The sequence below is a fragment of the Octopus sinensis genome, linkage group LG8 (genome assembly GCF_006345805.1).
Source record: "Octopus sinensis linkage group LG8, ASM634580v1, whole genome shotgun sequence".
NCBI lineage: Eukaryota > Metazoa > Mollusca > Cephalopoda > Octopoda > Octopodidae > Octopus > Octopus sinensis.
In genome coordinates this window covers 36,428,116-36,453,865 of record NC_043004.1, presented here as the reverse complement: position 1 = coordinate 36,453,865, position 25,750 = coordinate 36,428,116, and the positions used below count along the sequence as shown (strand labels likewise).

At 34.8% G+C, this 25,750-nt stretch overlaps 1 protein-coding gene across 6 annotated transcripts in view; it reads left to right on the top strand.

The window, feature by feature from the left end:
- LOC115214792 (receptor-type tyrosine-protein phosphatase T) overlaps positions 1-25,750 on the top strand; it is a 426,610-nt gene that overhangs the window by 394,371 nt on the left and 6,489 nt on the right. For all 6 annotated transcript variants that reach the window (XM_036505346.1, XM_036505347.1, XM_036505345.1 and 3 more), the window contains 2 exons: positions 6,429-6,589; positions 6,856-6,991. In XM_036505346.1, the coding sequence (XP_036361239.1) occupies positions 6,429-6,589; positions 6,856-6,991 (297 nt within the window). The remainder of the gene's footprint in view (positions 1-6,428; positions 6,590-6,855; positions 6,992-25,750) is intronic.

Below are 25,750 nucleotides of genomic sequence, written 5' to 3'. Positions count from 1 at the left end.
TGGTTTTAATGAGTCCCTCTTTTGTCTGGAGCTGTATCACTGTCTGCCATTTATTCATGGAATATTCTATATATTTTATGATTTCTGCTGCTACCTTGTTCAAGGTTAGTGTTTCTAGGACTCATGTGTAGGGAATACTATAAAATGCCTTCCAGTAATCTATGCAGGACACATTTAGACCCATCTTCTAAGTTCAAAGTTCACCGAGGTCAACTTAGCCTTTCATCCTTTCACGGTCGATAAATTAAGTACCAGTTACGCACTGGGGTCGATGTAATCGACTATCCCTCTCCCCAAATCTCGGGTCTTGTACCTATAACAGAAAGGATTATTATTATTATTATTATTATTAGTAGTAGTAGTAGTAGTAGTTGCAGCAGTAGTAATAGTGGTAGTAGTAGTGGTGTTGGTGGTGGAAATATCTGCGTTACATACAGCCGCTCTCCACATTTATCTGTGAAATGTTAATGATTATTTCCGGTGCGTCGATCAAATCGGATGTATAACTCAGACCGGACTGAAGTGTTGAATTCCTATCTTTCTCGCCATTCTAACGACAAGGGAGATGATAATCTTTATTATTATCATTAACCATCAAATGAGAGACAGAGAGAGCTTCCTTTGTACCACACTCATTTCAAGACACTTGAATATGTTTAATCAAAATTTGTTTCTTTTATTCTCATTTGCTAAATTCAATTTATTAATTATTTTTATGAAAGTTTAAAAGCTAGTATCGTAACAGACACTTGCCATGAAGTGGATGATTCAATTTTAAACATTCTAAGCGTCTTAAACACCTGAGATAGTTTGATTTGTTCTCTTTTTTCCTATTGATGAAATAATGACATCAAAAGACAAGAGTCTACAGCTCGTGCTGTTTCCTTTACGCTGATGATGTGCCTTGTTGTTTGACATATTTGAATATGTCTGAGACGAAGGAAGACAATAATGTTGATATGTCTTCGATAATAGACGAAACATTAAGAATTTACACACCAAGGAAACATTTCCTTCATCTATACCGTGTGTGTGTGTGTGTAATGTCCATCCGATGTTGACTCTTATTCTTTTTCTTGTATATCTAACAACGTAATTGTACATGTTCGATTTATACAGATATCGATAAATACCAATACCTGTGCAGGAAGACAAAACTCGGGTCTCTGGTCACCCCCTGCCCCACTCTATAATTGTGAGCGTACAAAATGAATAATGCATTATTTTGAGATGGAGTCTGAGAATATTACCTTCATCATCTGTATCTCTCTCTCCCCCCTCTCTCCCCCCTCTCTCCCCCCTCTCTCCAGACTTTATTAAATGATAACAATAACGCTGCAAGAGGACGAAGAACGCTTAAAAACTAATGGCGTCGTGTCTGGATAAAAAAATAAAGTAAACTGAGTCCAGGATTCTGTTTACGGTTGATTGGAATTATTTTACAGAATCGTTTACTCTACCACAGAGTTATGAATGTCTCTTCTTCCTACCCAAGCTACTGTAAGAAGCTGATGTATATCTGAGGTTCCACAAAAGGTTAGGCTAAAAATATTGACCAATTGCTGACCACACCTGGTAATGAAGACCACATTTTTTTTAGATGTCTGAAGTGGTGCCGATTTAATAATCTCGGTAAAAATATGACAAAAATAGAATGAACCAATAATCTGACAAAGTGGTAAATCGTTTAAGTCTCATGTTACTTACAGACCTGCAGATCGAACCGCTGGGAGTAATTTAGTGTTGCCCATAGACAATTAAAATGGGTAATAACTGGGCAACAATTGTTAGCCCTGTCCTTAAGGGATGTTTATAACATTAAACGGATTAGAGCCAGGCCTTTATTTCGATAATATAGCAGTCAGTCTCAGATTAATTCTCTATCGGAAGATATGTGCTTCAAATGACATGCTAACAAAACACTCGTCAACTTTATTATGCTGCTGGTATTGGTGAGCCGCTCGTTCATGTGTTAACCATTCAGTTTATATCAACTGAGCCGTTCAGGGTTAAAATGCTTCAGTCATAAAACACTGCAGTACTAACGACATAGCAAGAGTTATCCTCGCCTCGGCTGTTTGTCCGATATTCTCTCGATTCAGTCAGCCATAATATTCAGTATGATTAAAGGATTCTTCAAGCAGCAACAGAATGTTCTGACAGACGAAAGGAAGGAATCAAAGAGTTAATATGGAGGCAGTTAATACATATTTCTGCCTATAGAAATATTAGAATATGCTGCAGCCTTGGGGTGTTAGCTACTTTAAGTACAAACATATTGCAACTAGTACAACACTGTTCTACGTATTACTTCAATTAACTCGAATCGACAAAACCAGTTGCAACACCAATAACTACAACAACATATTAAACAATAACATTTACCTATCGACGGAGAGAACTCTCTCAATATGGCGGAGCATTTGGGAAATTTACTGATCTATCCAGCTTTTCAATTCATAGAAATATCACAGAATATAAATACTATAAATAATCCAGAGCAATAATACGACTAAACGACAACATGATTTGTTAGCAAAGATATTTCTGCCATTTCAGACGGCTCTACTGCAACCAAATAAAGAGATGTAAATTGAATTAGATAGAATACAGCAATAGAATAAAACAACTATGTTTTCTTTGAAAATAAATACGTAATCATTGGACTCGTATAACATACGGTAATTGTTTCGCACAAATTATTTGATTTAATAAAAAAAAAGCATTGCAGTTAATGTTGCAACAATTATTAACATCATTTTTAGCATTATACGTCGATGAAAGCTGTCACGTAGTTATGGATTAGCTCTGGTCAAATCGTTAAGAAATATCAATATTTAATAAAGCGTGGTGATATAATTCACGTAAACAAATGTTTCGCCAAATCAAGTTTCTTTCTTGTAACAGCTTTTCATAGGATTGATCGAGAGAGAGGGGGAGAGACGGATGGGCGGGGAGAAAGAGGGGAAAGAGAACGAAAGGGAGTTGTGATGAGAATCCCTAAAGGAAATAATAATAAGGTGTCAATATATCTTCTGATTTCTATGGACTAATCCGTTTTCAAATAAATTTATTTGTTGATAAACGTAATAAAACCATATCCTGGTGTTGAATTAACAGCTTATTTAGTATTACATGCAGCTAAATATATCTATTTTCTTACAAGAGCATGTTCATGTGCGGGCATTTGTTCACAGGTGTATATATATATATATATATATATATATATATATATATTAGTGCGTCTACATGTGAAGGATACAGTTACACATAAACATTAGCATTTAGACAGACAGACGGACATACACACATACACACACTAGTAGAGTAAATCCAGAAAAAGCAGAGAGAGAGAGAGGGGGGGGAGAAAGAGAGGGAGAAAAAGAAAAGGAGGGAGAGAGAGGTGGGGTAAGGAAATAAAGATGTTTTTCCAACAGTTTCCAATTCACAGCTGGGGCCAAAAAGAAGAAGAAAAAATTGGTGAAGCAGTGTTGCTGCAGACCCTTAAACGGTCATTGTTGTCGGTAGACTATCCCTTCCAGCTATCAGTGTTCAAACTACACTGGCCTTACCTATATATATATATATATATATGAAAGAGAATGTGTCTGTCTGTCTGTCTCCCTAAAACTTGAGAACTACACAACCAATTTCATAAAAATTTTACACATGCCTTACTTAGGGTCCATGTAGTGTCGTGGGCAAAAAAAATGTTTAACGTCTTGACTAGGACATGCCCACAGCAATATCATATCTTCTCCACTATTTCAGTATTACGTATTGTGTGTATATGGATGTATATATATATATATTACAAAATAAAAAGTTATATATTGAGATCGTTAGTGACAACAACGCTCAAAATATATGAAACTGGAATAGTAGTGCTCAAATGAGCTGTATGCACTTTTTAATCCGAGGGGAGGCAATGCGAGCAGCAACTACAAGAACACTACAAAATCTACAGAAAGATCAAACACATACATATATTCATATATATCTACAGAACAGATATAAAGCCCGACGTTTAGAAATATATAGTAATATATAAACATCATATAAAAATATATTTTACGCATAAGATCCACTAGACGTTCCATAAGAAATTCAGAAATAAAAATAGCAATAAAAGTTAGAGGTAATGATAATAATTGAATTAAATATAGTAAATATAGCAAGTAGTAATTAAAATAAAACTAAAATCTGGTAATTAAATCGTAATATAACAATTAAAAGATAATATAGCAATTAGTATAAAATGTATCAAGGACTTGAACTTGAATATGTGGCTTTGCATAAATGGGAGAAAATAAAAGATTAAAAATTTGAGTGCAGAAGTGAATTAGTTCAGATGGAGCTGTGCGCATACCATTTACTATGGCTGCTAGATTGAATTATATGCTTATAAAGTAGCATTCAGTATCTATTTTGGGTAGTACGTAATGTCTGGTCTTTCGCATGTAGCCGGTATGTAATTGTGTATTTGTTTCCGTGTACTGTGTTGCGTGTAAAAAACATCCTGACGAGGGGAGTGTCAATTTTAAATATATGATATGTTTCATATAAATTGGCGCATCTCCGAAACGGCCCGTAGATGAACGTTTATGTATTTTTGTAAATTTATATATTTATCTTCTACGTATTTTTCTCTGGAATTTTAATTCATTGTATGTTTTATTACACCAAATTTTTAAATTAACAAATTTATACCAAATTAGCACTATAACCCAGCAACGCCGGTTCATAATGCTAGTATATATATATAAGCAAACAAGAGGATCTTTAGTGCACATGCCTCATTTTACAATCAAGCCCTAAAATTAAGCGGCTTTCATAATCATATTTTCTACATCCTTGACACTAAACTCAAAACCGAATTCGCTAACCTCTGACATTAATCTTGAAATTACGTATGCGATTTCTTCTTTAAATTATAAACATCTAAGAAAACCCTTTGTTAACCAACTAAACTTCATAACCTTCATTTTAGCAACCGTAATAAACGTAGTTCCTCTATATCTGAACATTCTAATGTGGTAACACACTCTAGAAAAAGAGAAATTATTTGGTTCGCACCCCCATTTTCTCTCAGACTGAAACATTTACCAAAACTGTTCTTTAAGATCCTGAAATTTAATTTTCCTAAGCACCACAAACATTACCCGACATACATCCGACGATAGAGAACCCATTTAAATTCCTACTTGATTTAGAATTAGGGAACATCTCAATGACACATCATCTTGGTCTATTAGAGATGAGCCCCTCCCCATAAAACACGATTATGGGCAGATGTGGATTGAGCATAAAAGAATCATGTACTATCCTCAACCTGTATAATTCTACCGTATTAAACAAGTTTTCTGATGAAATGCAAAACAAACTTTTGAACGGTCAGTGGTAAATATGTGTTTGGTACGATGTGGTTGTTGTTTTTGTATTGTTTTATATTGCTTCAATAGAATCTTAAGTAGATTACTTTCTCCAAACATTTTTTATTTATTCGTCTTCGCGTCAAAATGGAATTGGTCATCTACACAAAGTCACAGGTGTTGAACAATTTTGTTCGGTTGGGGACAATCAAAATACAATTTATTTTCCGTCGATAATTTAGTGCAACAGAGCTCAGTCAATGAGTATTTCATGGTTTATGTCTCTCTATTGTTTTTTTTTTCTTTTGCTGTGGTGTGATTGTAGTAGAATGTATTTCCATTCCTTTTCATTTTTTTTATATAACAAAATAACTAAAACATTTCAAAAGGTTCCATCAACAGAATCCTTATTTCAGGCACAACAACAAATAACTTATCAGTTACCAACTTATTATTGATTGATAAGTTATAATTTAATATTGATCACTTAAATTGTTGCAATACATCAAATCTGACGGAGAGGAGATAATCGATTGAAATGAGACCAGTACAGCACTGATTCTTATTCCATCGATTTCAAAAGGATCAATGCAAAGTCGATCCCAATGGGATTTGAAGATGGTCTTCAAGGAACGAAACAAAATGATAACAACATTTCTAGTTAAGAGCAATTAATTCATCATTTTCTATTAATGAGAGATTGCACCTGATTCTTTGCAAGATCAATATTGCTCCTCATTTTCAAAACTTTAAGCCTTTCAAGAGCTTAGAATCGGAAATACTAAAATGATTCTACGAATGGTAATATGAGGGATGAAAATATAGATTGAAAACCATTTAAATAAAATGTTTTTTTATTTAGTCTGTTTATTAAAAGTTTTATGTTCGTATCTGCAAAAAATCTACTTTCAGATTTTTCTCTGTATTCAATACTTAAATGTCGGTAAAATATTTAAACCTCAACAAACAATATAATCATATAAATAAGAAAATGTTATATAAATTATGTTTTCCAGAATCATTAATGATAGAAATATTTTTTCAAAATTCCTTTAGCCACAAGAAGCCCCGCGAATTGTTCGGCAATTCCATTTTCATCGCTGGTCTGAAGGGGAAAACTTCCCCAACTCAAAACTAGCTCTGGTAGAGCTGCTGGATATGGTTGAGAAATGGCAACATGAAACAGGGGATTCACTACCTGTCACAGTTCATTGCATGTAAGTTACTATTTCAAATTTGATTATTGAAAACTTTACTATCTGAAAGTTCTATTTTTCTCATTGCCTATCGACAAATTTATTAAGAAAATTTTCAGTGATGTACTTGAAACAATTGTCCACTGTCAAATGATATGAATTTGTGATATAATTCTTGTATAATCATTAATCTTCCTAATTTAATAAAGTCATTCAAATACTTCATTGTTAAGAGTTATGTTTTGTAGACAACAAAGATATATATTCTATGTAACAATTACTTGTAGGAATGGTGCTAGCAGAAGTGGACTGTACTGCGCTATAAGTTGTGTACTGGAGAGAATTAATGCTGAAAAAGAAGTAGACGTCTTCCAGGCGGTGAAACAACTTAGACTGAATCGGTCCCAACTTGTAGACAATTATGTAAGTCCACTTGATATTTTTTTTCTACCTCAGAAGAGGCTAACAGTTATTCAACGTCACAGCTGACGCTAATTAAAAAAACAAAAACATCTACATGCACAAAACAAACCCACTTATCATTTATGCTGTGGTTCCAATGCTTATAGTTATGAACTTGATCTCACTAGCATAGACATTTAGAACAAGATAAATGATATGAGTAGAAATAATTTCACACACCCTGGACATAGTTTAATAGCTAGATGCTGGATGCAGATAACTGGCACCTATCTGTAGCATGTACTATCTTCTCAAAGAATAAACGTGTTATTTATTTGCAGAATCTTTTTCAGTATATACTAATAAATGTTTTTTTTTTGTTTTTTTGCTATCTTCATAGACATTATATAATTAACAGACATATCTTAATAAAATCCTCTTATATTTTTTTAATACCATTAACATTGTCTGGTTGATAACATAAATAGAAAGCATTGAGCTACGTTGTTTATAACGATGCTACTCATCATCAAAATATTTCAACACACTTTTATATCATCATTCCCATTCTTACTACAAATTTGTAATCGTGCTTATTCTATGATAGACACACGCGCACACACACACATACGCACGTGCGCACACACACACACTTACATACGCACGCGCGCATAAAACATAGTATTTGTAAACACATGAAGTAAAAGAAGACAAAAATAATTAAGCAAAGGTATTCAGAGAAACTACTTTTCAAAAATTCTTCTACTCTTTCTACATACATCTCGTAGAATTAGATTCTCCTAGAATGTAATAAGTCTATTTTACAAATGTCATACAATTACGCTAGACATTTTTTCTTCTCTGTGAAATTACGTCTGGATTTTCCCAAATTTTCTGCTATTTATTTCTATTACTAGCTCAATATCAGAATCTTCCATTTTTATTTTATGTATGCCCCACTTCTATTTGATATAATTATTTTTTGCGAACGTTCACCAACTAATTTCAGCCTACTTTCTGCATTTAGCTTCGTTCCTATTCCTCTGTATATAAAATGTCGGTGATGTTCTTATTAGGGTGGATTCAATGGTATATCAATTATTTGATGTTTCCTAATCTGAGTTATCCATTAATGGGCGATCAGTATTATTATTTTATAGATACAACCAGTAGGACTCATCTCTTCTTCTGTCTGTCTACGGAAAGGGTTGATCAATGTAATACAAATTTTGAAATGCGACTTTTGTTTGACATCATTACATCTGGTGATACTCAGAAGTAAGTGGATTGGGCAGCTAAATATCGACAATGATGTACAGTGCTATTGTCTGTCGGCGAAACGTTAATAACTGTTGACGCTTCAACTGAATGGATCATAGGTTACTGTCTTGACTCGCTGGTTGTCGCAAACGTAACACACGTACTGCACACAATAAGTACCTGAGTTGAGAAAGAAAGAGACAAAGTTTTTATATTTCAATTCAACAAAACATTTTTTCTATGTGAACCAATGCTTTTAACATAGTTTTTCGCTCAAGAAGTTTGTGGGAGATTTTTTAGAATAGGCTTGCTTGATTCTTCAGATAAAATTCCTTTTAACTCAGCTCATCAGCCTTGACATAGAGTTCACTTGTCACACACTTTTTCATTTTGCTCGAGGAGGTAACGGCAGTTGGGTTCAAGATTCCGACTGTATGTGGAGTGATTCACAGACGTAAATTCTGTTTTATTTTTCAATCATGGCCAAACTTTTGAAACGTTTGTGAGGTAGAGGCATTGTTCAGTAGTAATAAAAGAAGATATTTATGGGACTTGCAACGAGTAGGACGTGTGATTTTGCAAACATTTTTTCGTATGTGGAATTTATCCGCACTTTGTTGCTTGCAAAAACAACAAACAAAATGCCGGTTTACCTCCAAACCACTTACCATTAGATATTTTCGTCTGGGATGTTCAGATCACATATTCTTGGATTCTGGTTGTAAAAGAAATTACTATTCAGCTCCTTCATTCTTAGGGTAAATGAGATCTCATTTTCACAGATGATATTATTTATAGAAATATATATGTCCTCTTCAAAGAGGCAAAAGATATTCTTGACAGTCTTAAAACCTCTTTTGACAAAACCTCTTTTGACATGCTTCTGCAATGATAAGTCAAAGAACGAATCTGAATGCCAGTTTTCTTACGGCAAAATCATTCAGTGTGCCCTGTTTCTCGTCTCACACTTGGAGTTTCTGTTAAATTCTGACTCACCATTTCGTTCCATTTTTCTCAGTCTCACTTAAACTTTGTCTCTTTTTTTTTGTCTGGAATTTCGCAAGGGTGACCATACTGGTGACCATGCTAAAGCAAACTGATCCGATAATATATGGCCGTCGCACATGAGGATCATTACAAATACACGTCCTTAAAAAGTACAATACATCATCGCTATTCGCTTCATGTAAAACCCAAGAGTTCACTACACACACACACACACACACATATACTTAGGATCGTATTACTTGAAGGATCAAGAGAGCATAAAAGCACACCTGATTGTTTGGATGCTTGGTTTCGAGAGGCAAGGATTTTACAACTTAAAACACACACACACACACACACACACAACACACACACACACACACATATATATATATATATATATAAACAAAAGAAACTGTAGGTCTCTGAATCAGTAATAATGTCATAGCTAATGGATTAATAAAATAAAATTGTTTTATTTTTGCGTTTCTCCTGTAAACGAAACATTGTTACAAAGTAATATTTCGGCAATTAACTGCCAAAATTACAAAAAAAAAAGAAAGAAACAACTTTTTCTGTTATTCGGAATGCCATTGAATTTTCCTGTGAATTTGAACTTGTATATACGGCGGCATCTTGTTACTTTATTAACGCACACAGAAAGAATGCATTCAGCCAGTTACACTTGGTTTCTTTTTCTCTTCTGGAGTATTCATTCGTTCGGCATCGCACAATTCGTGTAATAATTTCATACTTTCTTAAAGTGCTGTAGTTACAAAAAATAAACAACTGAGTATTCGTAGTTTTTCATCATGTCACGTGAGACAAAAGCAATATCTTACACACGAAACTAAAGATTATAAAAAACAGTAACGGGAAGGGGGGAGGAAAATGTTGCTGCGGAATAATTTGGACTTGCACTATCAACTTTAAAACCTGTAATGCCTCTAACGAAATAATAGTTGCTAAGCAAACCTCAACAAAGCGTCACACTTCAAAACGCACGTAATAAAATCTAAATAAATATGGAGCAAATGGTGCTTGGGAGTATGTTAAGACATGGCTTCACTCATCATTTTCCCGGTCATTATCTAGCAAAGGAGATTAAACTTATTTAATCTGTTCAAAGACGAATAAATTGAAGAACTCGCCCAAAAGTTATTTGCTTCTCTCAGATTGTTCCAAAAGTTCAAGAAATGACCTAATTTCCTTAGCTTTCGAATAACTGGTGAATATGCGCGTGTAAATATTCAGTCTTTATTGGAATGTTCAGCTGGTGTGAGGTGATAAATATTTATAAAATCTAAGTTTGGACAGAAACGAAAGTGGAGTATTTTGACAATTTTTATCCCCCTTTTTAACCTTGTGGGCTCTGTAGGAAAAGGCCTTCTTTAAAAAAAAAGCCTTATAAGAAAGGGGTAAAAGTTTATACGAAGAATAAAAATTAAGCAACACTTGATGATGGTGATACCATTTTTATTTTGTAAAGTTTCATGTATTTTAATACTTCCAAAAAGCGTCGATACATCGAAAGTTTCGTAACTGAATTTTAAATATCATTATTCAAAAAACTTTTTTCTGTCTATTTAGGGACATTGCAGGCCTGCTGCATTTTAAATAAGTGTATATTTCTATCAATAATTAGCAGAAATTATCAGCATGAAACCTATTTAACTATGTCTGATAATGATGTTTCTTACAGCGAAATAGAAAACAGTAGAACATATAAATTTTATTAATCGATATGTGTAAGTGTGTAGACTAATCATATTCGCTAACAAACTACAATAGAGCATTGTGTCATAAATAAGCAGGTGTTCGTATAGGATTTTTTTTTATATTTGTGTCACACTTATTATTATTATTACTATTATTATTATTATTATTGTTATCATTTTGGTCGGTACCATTGCACGTGACATTGATATTATAAGCACGTTGCTCGAAATTTCTGAATTACAATAATCTCTCCCTTCAGCAGTCTGAATTCATATTTGTTTCTGATTTCAATGTTTTAGAAAATAAATCTTTTGGAGCCTCTTCACTCAATGTAACGTATCCTGTTTCAGTAAACATTACTATTTATACCACTTCCCAATTGTATATGAGATCAATATCACATTTTAGTTTCTATCGTATTTCAATATTGATATCCAATTGCATTACTATGCTCATACTTTATCTATACACTGTAATTTAATAACTAACCAGTTTTCTTTACACATCCGTATTCCGATAAGAATTTAAAGATTATATCTATAGGTTTTTATATTTTATCATTTTTATCTAATTTCATTTTTTTTCTTTTCTCTTTCTTTTCCTTTTTCTTTTCGTCATATGTTGAAGGAAACTTTTGTATGAGGATCGTTATCTCTTTAGATATTCAATGCAGATAAACAGCATATAGAGATCAAGTATATTCATTCCTAGGGGATAGAATGTAAATCTCATGAGATTTTTATGTTATTGCTGCCATAAGATGAGAATATCGAGCGATTTGCCGCCCAGCAACAAAAGTGTCAATAATAAGGTGGATGCTGTTCGCTTTTCACACGAGATACAAACACCATCCATAATTTCAATGGCGTAAGTTCATTAATATCATCGAAGCTTACTGTAAGAGTAGCAGATAGCAATACACAGGCAGGTTATCTTCTGGAAGGGATAAAGTTGCCCTTGGAGGGATTTTAACTCAGATGCAAGAATACAAAACTAGAACCTACCAAACCCGGTTCATCTTCTAAATAGGGGAGCTCTCTTTCTCCTGATACAAGGATTTCACAAAATAAATCGCGATTTTCTGTTCCAATTCCTATGACTGTTCTGGAATTGAATTTTTCCACGTTGGCTTGAATAAAACTGGACTTTATCTGTTGATGGCGGTTTGGCATTATTTTGCAAGCCGGGTGATTTAAAGCATTTTCGTATTCACCTTATGACCCTGAGGTAAATGTTTATTTTTTCCTTTGACTTTTTTATGCTTTATATTTCTGTAAGCATTATATGCTAGTAACTGACAATGGACACATCTGGCGTGGAATGGAGCTCGCTAGAAACATTGCAAGAAGGGATACAACATCACGAATTCTGGAACTTTTGGACAAAGAAAGCAAGATATTAAACAAAGAATAAAACAGAAAATATGAGCTATAGATATAATTTAATAGACAGTACCCTCTCGTATGGAGACGTTCTTCATGAAAGAAAAGTTTAATTAATAAAGTACCTATTCTTTTTCGAAAGCTAAACATATACCTTCGACGGAGCAGTTACAAGAGACCCTAGCTGACGTATGGTCCATCGATTGCCTCAAACAAATTCGTGCTTTGTTTTTAAGAAGTGAGAAAACGTAACGAAACGATGTGTCAAACACCTGTCCCTTGACTCCTATTTCAATATATGAGATAGAGAAAACAGTATGGTTACGTCTAGAGATATTAGTACAGACGTTGACTATTGGTTCATCAACACCGAAATATGAATAGGTGGTGTGTATAGGGGTGATACTCAACAATATTTAGTTATTGTCTGTATGGATATGCAGGTTCTGATAACCCCTGAAAACCCCTAATGTATCCTATAGTTTTACTCCATTGTTTCTTTCTCTTACATTCTAAGTTTAGAATCCTTCTATTAAGAACCCTTAATACTCTGTGTTGAAGCTATTTACTGAATAGGTTTCCCTATAAAACTATCTTTGCTGGTTCTGAAAAGTTACCAAAGCAAATTGTCGTCTCACAGTTGTCTAATGATACGAAGAATCAGTCTTTGACTGACCTACAAAGCTGGAGGAGGATAAACCTAACACGAGGAGACTGAGAAGCAATCGATTAACTCTTGTGACCACAGCAGCTGATCACGGGAATTAATCGAAGAGATCGATTCACTGCTTATTCTGCAACTCAAAGCAAAGCATTTCGTATGAATAGTCATCGTTGAATATCGATGGATTTCCTTCTGGGATGATGGTAATGCTTTTTATTGGAACCGTAATTATCGATAGTAGTAAGGCCATTGCTATATGCTTTGCTATTTTCTTTGGAGCAGGTAATTCTATTGGCTCAACTACATTAATTCTTGCCTTATAATTACCAACTCCAAGTCTCCAATCAAATGATATACATTTAGTTAGAGGAGGGAAGCATTACATTCACAATTTGTAACTCGCAGTCAAGTGCAGTGGTTGGATCTAATCGAGATTTCCTTTTATCAAATTGTGACAATGTTAGAAATCATTAATTAGTGTGGATAAAGCTTTGGAGAATATTCCAAACTGGTGAGTTGGCAGAAGAATATCTGCGGAGCAAATATATGTGCAAAGAATGCTTTTCGCTGACAAATCGTTGGAACAGTTATTTAACATGATGTATTAGATATAATAAAGAACGAGAAAAAATAATGGAGTCGTGGAGGTTATCAGATGAATTTGATTCACAGAGAAGGTGATTGAGCGGGATATGTAGTTACTTGTTTCAGTATGTTGGGCAGTAAGAATTTGTTAAATGTTACCACTACTGCTACTCTTTCAAATGATTGCCATTCTCTTATCGTTTACTATTATTACTGGAAAAAATTCGTTTCTATAAGCAACCTATTTTAGAAACTACTACCACCACCACCATCATCATCATAACTACTAATGTTACGGTAAAAGCACTTATAATTAAAACTGAATATAATTTTTTTCCTCAGTAAATTTTATTCAGCATAATTTATTTTATTCGCAGAATTGAATATAAGCCAAATTTACGAACTATTAACGCCATTTACTGACAACGTTCAACTTATGTTTGGTTCCCTAATTACATTTTAAACGTTTTCTTTGTTGTTGTGTATTTACGTAGTGTTAATTATTTCACAATCACGAACCAAATGCCAAAGTGTTCGCAAAGTGTGACAAAGTGTCGATATTTTTTTTAACACACCGCTATCATTTTCATCATCTTTCTTTACATAACTGTAAAATCAAATAATTACTCTTTAAGAATTTGATTCTAAGCACATCTATTCGACAATCAACATGCTAGGAATAACCATTATTCCTTGAAATTTGATAATTGCACGAACTATTAAGCATAAACTAAGAGTTCTATACACAGAAGGAAAATGTTATGGTTGTAGTAATTTCGAAATTCCTTTCAATAAAGCAGGTTTTATAAATATTATTTCCCAAAAGATAATTTTCACTTCACGTAGAGGATACCGAATGGAATTTAACATTCTGATTTTCAAGCATTTTTTTGTTGTATTCTTTTGATATTTTATACCAGAAGAGATCATGGAATTAAGAGGAAAGTGGATGGGATATTATATAACAAACATATTGCGAAAAGACATAAACTAAATGAAAATAAATTTTAAAATATAGAAATTGTGTCGTCGAATCGGCTCTGTTGGAGAATACGGCTACTCAGGTGTTCCATGTAGATTCGGGATTTCTTAGACTGGCGCATGAAATCAAATGACATTCATATAACCTACAGGCAATCCTATACAGGATTATATTCACGTAGGAATGATGTTACATTAATCTTTTTATTCATTAGTCAAGGTAGTGTGGCACAGTCTAAGTAATGTGGAATTGCTCATCCTTTTTGGGGTTAGGGAAATTGATGGGGTTGGGGTGTCTTGTAAAACTGTAAGCTAAACATGATCGGGGTAGGTATATCTGATGGCTTCTGTTCGCCATAGGAAAGGCTATTTTATGTGAAAACTGGAGGATAGGAATTTAGGGAGAACTAAAGAAAAGGTTGAGATTCTTTTGTTGGGTGGGTCACGGGGAGCTAGCACTCATTTTGCTGTTTCAGGGAAATAAAAACCGATAAAATAGTGACTATGCCTTTGTACAGCTTGTTAAGAACTGAAGGGTAGTGTTATCTGCATGGGAGGGTGAATAGAATAAACAATGAGTGAGTCGTTACTAATTATAACAATTTCGTGCGATATAACGGAATATTTAATATTCCAAGGCGGCGAGCTGGCAGAAACGTTTGCCCGCCGGGCAAAATGCTTAGCAGTATTTCATCTGTTTTTACGTTCTGAGTTCAAATTCCGCCGAGGTCGACTTTGCCTTTCATCCTTTCGGGGTCGATAAATTAAGTACCAGTTACGCACTGGGGTCGATGTAATCGAGTTAATCCGTTTGTTTGTCCTCTCTGTTTTTAGCCCCTTGTGGGTAGTAAAGAAATAGGTATTTCGCTTGCCATTATGTTCTGAGTTCAAATTCCGCCGAGGTCGACTTTGCCTTTCATCCTTTCGGGGTCGATAAATTAAGTACCAGTTACGCACTGGGGTCGATGTAATCGAGTTAATCCGTTTGTTTGTCCTCTCTGTTTTTAGCCCCTTGTGGGTAGTAAAGAAATAGGTATTTCGCTTGCCATTATGTTCTGAGTTCAAATTCCGCCGAGGTCGACTTTGCCTTTCATCCTTTCGGGGCCGATAAATTAAGTTCCAGTTACGCACTGGGGTCAATGTAATCGACTTAATCCCTTTGTCTGTCCCCTCTGTGTTTAGCCCCTTGTGGGTAGTAAAGAAATAGATAAATCGTATCCTCTTTTCATAGATTAAAATAGATCTATGTAGAGAGAAAGCTATTTGAATGTTTGGTGCTTATATAGGCTAACATTGGAGAACACCATTGGAAATGAATACATCTATAGATCGATAACATAGCGACCCCTCATAGGTGTGAAGGATCAGAGATGTTTGCGTAACAGCGTGGCGGGAGCTCAGTTTTGTAGGTGCAGTGTCTAACTAGAAAATAGTTTGCAAATGCTAACGTATTATTTACAGCAAAATTACAACTTCTTGTGCCTTTTAAATGGAGTATATCGGGTACTAGACTATTAAAGACACTTATGGCAAAAAAACCGAAAAAAAACCCCAGCGAATCCGGTTACTTTTTTGGGTGGTGAAAGGACTTTCTTCACTTACGTATTACATAGGAAATCTTATTAAACTCACGTCATATTGTTTCATTACTGTTTACGTCTTTTGAGAACTTAAATTCTGAAGTTTTCGGTTCCCTATTTAAAGTAAAGTACATTAAATAGCCAAACCCTTATGAAACCGTTTTTGTTTTTATGAAAACAGATGCTCCTATGAAGACATTTGAGGAATCTTAACTAAAACAAGAACAATATTTAATTTACTGATATAAAACAATGACAGCGTGTGTCCTTTACTGAAAAGAATTACACACGATAGTGAATCGAAATCGAAGCGATCAACAATCGCAACCTGAACTCCAAACTTGTATCATTGGAAGCTTATCTCTTTTAGTATAACACTCTACATTTATAAAATATTGTTTGGTTTAAACGTAGGCTATTGGGTTGGCCAAATCGTCTATTCAGTCTTTTAAGCGAAAATAAGACTCAACCTTTAAACACAATGATATAATTACTGTTTCGTTCCAGTGTTTTCTGCTACATTGTGGGCAGATCCGTTATTCACTGTTCAAAAAAGTTCTCCGTTTTTACTGGCGAAAATCCCTCCTAGGTGAATTTTTACACCCTCTTCAGAGTTTAAGGTCTGTTCGTTCAATGAATTTTGAGGAATCCGAAACAGGTGGAAATCTGAAGGTGCAAGGTCGGATAAATGCAGAGAGTCCTTCAAAACTTCCCAGTCAAGCCCCTGTAACTTCTGCCGCGTATTCAAAGAATTGTGCAGTCTGGCATTGTCGAAATGAAAGACAATATCCTTATGATGAGCAAATACTTGACGCTTCAGGCAGACTTCAGCGTTTCGTTTGTCTAACTGGTTACAATACGCATCCGAATTGATGGTCCTGTGTTTAAGAAGAAGACCGTAAAAGACAACACTCTTCCACTCTCACCAAATTGAAAGCATAATCAACTGGTGTTGACTTATTTGTCTGTAACTTGGAAGTTGTTTGTGGTAGTTCACCGCACTTTCCCAAAATCGTTTATATTTCACATTGTTATAGACGATACATTCCCCCTTCCCCTGTAACCATTCTCTTCAAAGAAGGATCATCTTTTTCACCTTCTTGCAAGGAATCGCAGATGGAAATCTTCTGGTCGAGGTTAGTCTCATTGATGTGGGACACAAGCATCGAACCTCCTGACGTAGTCAAGTTGATGCATTCGATTTTGAGAATATCTGTGATCATCCTGGTTGTATACTGAGGGTAGCTGCCGACCACATCTTTCGTTTCATTGCTGTTAATCTCAGTTGGCCAGCCAAGGAGAGAGAGGTGCATCTTAAACCGAAAAATACCTTGATCGAAGTTTTGTAAACCATTTCTAGCACACATGTTTCGTAACAGCATCCTCTCCATATGCAGTACATATTTCCCTGCATTTATCCGCTGCTTTCATGTATTTTTAAAAATTAAAGAACGCATGAGGTATCGATAATGTACATTTTGGTTCTCCATATTCAGTGTGATCTCAAGCACACAGACTGCAACCTCTCTCGATGCAAGTTCGCATCGAACTTCGTTGAAATGAGAAGTATCTAACGAGTGCCCATGCACAAGGGACAGACTGAAGATAGCTACGAATTAGAGTGCTTCAAGTTTAGTGTCAATAAAAACCGAACGACTTTTTGGCCAATCCATTTCTATCTAAATTTTTATATTGTTTAACTTCGGACGCCGTTTGAAATTTGTGTGTGTTTTGTTTTCTCGAGATATTTGATGGTAAACTTATACAACTAAAATATTGCTTTCATCGGAGAATTGAAAAAGTTATTCACTTTAAGGAAATAGATATGTTGACGTGTCATTTACAAGAAATTACCTATATAATTGACTTTGATAAGAAATTGAACCTCTGTCAACATTGTTGATGGTTTATATTTTATTTTGATGATACTCGGCTCATATCCGAACAGATTTTAAATTATTTGGCGCTAAGAAATAAAGTTGTAATGAAAGGATGCAGACGATGGCAAACTCATCTTCGCCAGGGTTTAAACTGGAAACCAGAATCTAGAAGAACAAAACTAAACAGTGCGCAGTAATTAATCTGACATTCAATGATATTCTTTCGATTCCCCAATTTCAATATCTGAAATATTGTTATCTTATTTGTGATACAGGAATGTTTATTGCGAATACAGCAGTCGACTGAATTTACACCGAAATATTTTTTTATCGTCCCCCCCCACTCCCGCTCTCTGAGTTTAAATACGAAGTTGAACACGGGATGAAATACAATATTGTCTATTTCCTCTTTTTATTATTTCTACTGGCTTGTCTGTCATAGAAATGTTAAATGTTGGACAACGAAACGAAAACAAATATTGATACATCGAATGTACACGCACACACACACACAAACTCTCTCTCTCTCTCTCTCTCTCTCTCTCTCTCTCTCTCACACACACATATGTATGTATAATAACTATTGTCGATAGATGTAATATGTTTATTGTTGGCCAATGGTCAAATATCTCGATGTCTTTAATCAAGACATAACCATAAAATATTTATAGTTTCATATAAATAATATTAGCGCTCAACGCTATTACAATACCATTAAGTAGGAGGCTAACATCAACAAACAAGCCTGGAAATTTATGTCTGTCGACTGCTTTCATCACCAAAGTATTTCCAAATATTTTCTCACTAGAAGGAAGTGATGTATTATTCAATTCCTAACTATAATTTATTTTCATTAATTTTTTGTTATCCTTTCTTTCAAGTTCAATTAAAATAAATACTTTACGTTTATTTATGATAATTTTAAACGTAAATCAATGCCGATGTTAAAATAATCGTCAAGTAAAATATATTCTTAAGACAAAAATAATCTTAAACTACATATTAAAACTAGTCTTTATATGTGTTATTTTGAAAATAAATCGAAATCGATGGTCATAGTAAAAACTGGGGAAAGGTGGGAAATAGAATCGTAGTTCGAATTAGAAGTTTATAGGTAGAAGGGCAGAACAACTTTAAGATGATGTAATATAACAGAGGCCCAGAGACTAAAACCAGCAAGAAAAAAGTACAATAGTGTATTCACCTCTCTTCCTAATCTTTGTATATTTATCGATAAATTTGCTGCTCGTTCCAGTATGGTGTTTCTTTATTGATATATCTTTAGTTTAACGCTAAGTTTGAGGCCAGAATAGGAGACAACATAAACAGTTTTAAACCAGAGTGAATATGAATACAAATAGACACAAATACGTATTGATATACAGACATGCATAGATGCATACCTACAACCATACACACATGTGCACACACGCACCCACACATTCACACACACAAACGCACGCACACGTGAATATATACATGCATATACATATGAATATATATCTATTATATAAAATCCGTTCTGTCTGTGTGTGTGTGTGTGTGTCTTCTAGGATCTCGGGCATCCTCCATCCAATTGCGTTCAAATTTGATATGTAGATACCGCTGATAATAAAATCGTTTTTCTTTAGAATAGAATAAAGTCTATCTTTATTTCTTCCTTTTCTGGTATCTCAAATTTAGGTTAAATCAGTGTTTCGCAAAGGGGAGGCCTATGGGACGGTCGGACAAGTTGTTTTGAGAAAATTTGGGTTAAATGTTTGACAAATTAGCACCGTCCATTGGACGTGGGGGCGTTTTGCTCGTGTATATATATATATACTTGTTCTGACCCGTTCGAGGTAAGACATTATTATTGTTCACTGATATTTTTTCCTATCTTGTCTGTAATGGATTTGTGACTATTCGGTGGTACAGGAGTATTTTTTAACTTCAAGCATTAGCGATATAGGTACTCATGTAGTACCCTTGTGTATATATGTACATATCTAATATTATATGTATATATTTTATAAATTAGCCTGTACGGCTAATAATTCGCTTACCACTTGTGATGGTATTTTAATAATACCATCCATATATATATATATATATATATATATATATATATATTTGTAAAAAATGAAGTTCGAAAATGCTGCTGTATTATACAATTTTTAATTTTTATATATATACATTATAACATGTTTCAGTTCCTGAAATGAACTTTATCAAAAAAAGTTATATATAAAAAAAGACAGCTCATGCCGTCAAACACAAGAAATTCATTTATAATACACAACGGAGTCAGACATCTTAGAGTTCATGTATAGTTGATATATAGTTCATGTATAGTTGATATATAGTTTGAAGTATATGTTCAAAGTGTTCGATGCAGTGGCCCACGGTGGCGATACGTATTCAATACAAAAAACAGATCAAAGTGGTGGAAAGCGGTCAATACAGAAGATTGATGTTTCCGAAAGAGCGAGGAATTCATTTTTACCTTAAGCAAATGTGATGACCCATGGTGGATGTTCGCTGGGTGGTTCTAATGAGTTTTTGTGAAGTGCTCGGTTTTATAATGCCTGTTAGGTGGTCAATTTAGCGTAGCGTGACGTCATCAACGTTTTGACCAATCGTTTCGTTAGGTGGCTTTAGTCAAGTAGAACGGGACGTCATCATTATTTTGACCAATCGCTGCATTATAACTGACTCTTGTTTGTTTTCCTGTTTTGACCAGTCGCTTCGTTAGTCAAGTAGAACGGGACGTCATCATTATTTTGACCAATCGCTGCATTATAACTGCCTCTTGTTTGTTTCCTGTCCTGACCAGTCGCTTCGTTAGTCAAGCAGAACGGGACGTCATGCAGATTCTGCCCAATCACGACTTATAGCTACATTAGATCTGCCTCCTGTCTGTACTTGTTAGGTGACTATTCAAGCAGAAAAGGACGTCATCAATATTCTGACTAATGACTGTCCCCTGTTTGTATCCTGTCCATTCTAGCTGAGCTAGACGTCATCAACTTGTTGACCAATCAGAATCGGGTCTGACCCTTAGCTGTATCGTATGTATCAGGGTCAGATTTGCACGAAAGAATTTTTTTCCCTTTTTTACTTAGGTATATTTCCGATATATATATATATAGGAGGAGGTGCAATGGCCCAGTGGTTAGGGCAGCGGACTCGCGGTCGGAGGATCGCGGTTTCGATTCCCAGACCGGGCATTGTGAGTGTTTATTGAGCGAAAACACCTAAAGCTCCACGAGGCTCCGGCAGTGGGTGGTGGTGAACCCTGCTGTATTCTTTCACCACAACTTTCTCTCGCTCTTTCTTCCTGTTTCTCTTGTACCTGTATTTCAAAGGGCCAGCCTTGTCACATTCTGTGTGTCTCGCTGAATCTCCTCGAGAACTACGTTAAGGGTACACGTGTCTGTGGAGTGCTCAGCCACTTGCACGTTAATATCACGAGCAAGCTGTTCCGTTGATCGTATCAGCTGGGACCCTCATCGTCGCAACCGACGGAGTGAAAGAGAAGAATATATATATATATATGTTTAAGAGTAAATAGTCTTGTCTTGTACACAAGACTGTCTCTAACGTGAGAATACATTTTAGAATGAAAGTCTTGTTTATTATAATCTGTAAATGGTGGTTTAATTCTGGCAAGGAATTTTGTGCGTGTGATTGTTTATGCATACATGTATGTACGTATGTGACAGAATTGTTGGTTCAAGGAAATGACAGATTATAACAGATTAAAACCTCAGTAATATTTCTAGAAGTATTAATTATTACTAATTGGTTGTTATTAATACTATTGCCATCGCCGAAAACCGGGTCGCTGAATATTCTGAATGAGAAGTATCAAACCTCTAAGTCAATTTAAAACCTAAATTTCTGAAACCCTATTTTGTAAAATTTTTCTTATGAATTCTTTTTAAAGCTGAGACTAACAGTAAAGGAATGTTAGGCTTTGATTTCAATAAAAATTGTCTAAGGGACATATTATCGAATTGCTGTTGGTTCAAGAAGATGGAGTGTTAATACTTCGATTATTCCGTATATTGCCTCTTGCACTATTACAATCGTGTGGGGAACACATCATAAATAAAGAACATGGTTCGTCGAGCTTACAGCTTGACGCAAGAGTCTCTAGAGCTTAGGTTGAAGAGAGGTGAGCATCCTGCTCAAGAGACACTGTAGAAATTTGCTGCTTAGCATTCCAAATTATTATGAGACTTATTGTGTCTTCTATCTTCAGAAATATTCTTCCAATATAATGAAATAGAGATATTTTACTGTGGAGGCAATGAGAATTAATTTCATCTTGTCTATGTGTTTTTCCCCCTTTTTCAGAAACTAAACATATAAATAAATCGACGAGTTATAAGGATAACTTCCAAGTTTAAGCTTAATTCCATGAAATGAATGAAATATAAATCTTCCGTTCGCTATGATGTTTATGTGTCTGTTCTGATATTACCGTCTTTCTAGAAGGAGATGGAAGACATGTACCATTAAGTCCACTGACATTCACACCAAAATACGTGCAGTAAATTTGAACTCAATAAATATAAGATGAATGTTTAAATAAAGTCTCCAGTCGACCATTTCTTTCCTATCCAGATACCAGTGGAGTTAATTGAGCTTTGTAAAAGTATTGTTCCTTTCAAATCTTCTGATGCCTGTGGCAAAGGAAAAAAAAAGGAAATATACATAGTTTGGTGCTAGAGGAGAGGATCGCTTGGAATAAGAAACGATGGAAGGCAAAAATAATTTGTTTGGATTATAGGATCTGACTCTCGGGGAAGATGAATACAGGTGGTTGGAAGAGTATGTTTGACAGGGAGTTAGAAGTTCGTAGTTTGAGGGTTTTATTGAAGAGAGATAAAAGCATTAGTCAAGGCAAGATATACCACTTGTTACAAAATACGAAACCACCGATCTGTGTGCAATATAAGTACAATCATAATAAGCGTACAGTAATAGTAATACAATAGTGATACTAATACAATAGTGAAAATAGGAACACAGTAATGATGCTTCATTCATTGATTTAAAGTATTCTTACTGAATAAATAAATAACTGTGTTAATGATGGTTTCAAAATGATAGGGAAGGCGTTGAATTATAATTTGGAACATACATACAAAAAGGCATACATACATATATACAAGAGAATACATACCAATTCGTCTGAAGTAAGGTTGAATTTAGGTTCTTGGGAAGAGAACGCAACTCCTTAATTCATACACTACAAATGACCACGATGTGTGGGACTACCGATGAGACATGATGTTGTAGCTACGAAACTCTATTATGAAGTCCGTCGGAAGGATAACCTCGAGGACAAAGAAATAAGAACCCGCATTATGGTAGAAGCCATAGCCACCTATAACAAGGAGTGTGGTGGAATGTCCCAGTGAAAACCCCAGTAAAATGTAGGCACAACAGACCTGATATGTTTTGGGATGGAGAAGAGAAAATGTGCACTGTTGTGGAAATCAGCTGACCGGCAGATGTTAACATAAAGCTGAAGATCAGTATAAAAGAGAATACCTACACTGAACTATTGAGAAATCTGTTGTTACTCTGTCCAGATTAGAAGTTCAGGTTTATACCTGTAATTATTGGGGCCCTGGGATGTGTAACACACTGCCTAAATACCAATCATGAGAACTTAGGCTTTTCAAAACCAGAAAGGCGAAAGCTAATTCAAAGACTACAGATCCAATCCATCACTGGAACAATAAAAATCTGTAGAACTTTCCAGACGTTTAGCATTTAAATATATACGAGCATGTCTAGATATGCAGATATATGCATGAGAAGACATACATAAAGCAGAATATACAAATCTGCACACACACATACATACATACAAACAAAAATATCCTGTTGTTGATGTTGAAATTCCAATGCAGGAGCCTTGGATGTAGATTAGAAACCGGCTTTTTTTTTCTATTGGCAAGAAATCTTGAAATAAAACTGCACAATGTCATACATACATTTCAATAAGTGTATATATTATGACGTGTGCTCCTGTGTGTGATTGTGCATATGATGTACGCATGTTCCTATTGGAAGAATTGTTAGCGCGTCGGATAAAATGTTTAGCGGCATTTCTTGCTGTTCATGACGTTCTGAGTTCAAGTACAACGGAGATCAGAATTGCCGATCACCTTTTCAGGGTTGATATAATAAGTATTAAGCGAGTACCGGGGGACAACGTAATCGATTGACCTCCTCCCTCTAATATTTACCAGTTTTTTTGATAGAACTTATAAAAAATTATATCAATATTCATTTCAAAGGAATTTAAGTTCGATCAGTTCTATGATTTTTATATCTTTTATTCAATAATGCACTTAAAAACAAACAAACATATAATCTTGAATGTGCCTTTTATCGGCTTACGCATACATACACATAGACACAAACACGCACACACACACACAGTTTAGAAAGATAAACGAAATAAAGTAAACTCATTATATAGAGATAAGGTATATTTCACCTATTAACAGAAAAACTACAAAAATAACTCAAAAACTGCCCATCGCTTACGGAGTTTTACATCCATCCATCCATACATACATACATACATATACACATGCATACTTATATAAACATACATACATATATATATATATATATAATATATGCATACATTTATAAACGCACATAAGGCTGGGATGAGATGTACATGTATGGATGTATATTTAAGTGCATACGTACACATACAAATAAGCACACACATACACATGCGTTTACAAACTTGTTTGCGATGATTGTTGCAGATTTTCTAGATTACGACACTGCAGGCTGCGAACAACTTCAGATGTTATTTATTTCGTAACAATATTATATATATATGTATATATATACACACACATACACACACGTATATATCTTTATATGTGTGCATAAATATGTGCATCTATATTTACGTATACATTTCGCCATGAGTGTATTAATTTACATTTACTCATAAGATTGTTGTGCATGTGTGTTTGTGTGCTTTACGAAGCAGAGTGCGTGTATGTATATTTGTGTGCGGGGTGAGGTGGGTGATGATGTGTATATGTGTGTGCGAAGCCGAAAGAAAAGATGCCAGCATCGAGTGCGATATATCGACAGCCAGCTTTGTGTACACATATAAACCTGCTCCAATATATGAAAATATACACGGAAATAAGCAAATCTGCTTATACAAATATATACTTATACATTTCGATAAATGCGCCTACTTTAGAGTCCTATGCACTCATAAATGCGAATTTACACCTAAATACACATACATGCAAATAGAGATATCTAGACAGTAATGAAATGGTATATACGGACGTAAGATTGCGCGCGCACACACAGATATATCCATAGATACGCACAGTCAGTTGTGTGTACATAGGCGCACTGAGTTGCCGTAAGTTACTTTTCTCTATCAGAGAAGCTAATTATTTAGTTTGCCACGAGAAATGGTTTCGCGAGAAGTAAGCGTGTGGAAGCTAATGGCTTCTTTAGGTACTATTTAAGGAAACGCGAGAATGTGTGTGTGCTATATTATGAATGATGATATTATTATCATTATATGTATAAGTGTATGTTTGTGTGTCTATATGTATGTGTGAATATATATACATATATATACACACACACACACATATATATATGTGTGTGTATAAATATGTATGTATATATATATATATATGTCATCAAAATAAGCAACAAGAATGACTCCAAATTACCGGAGTCAT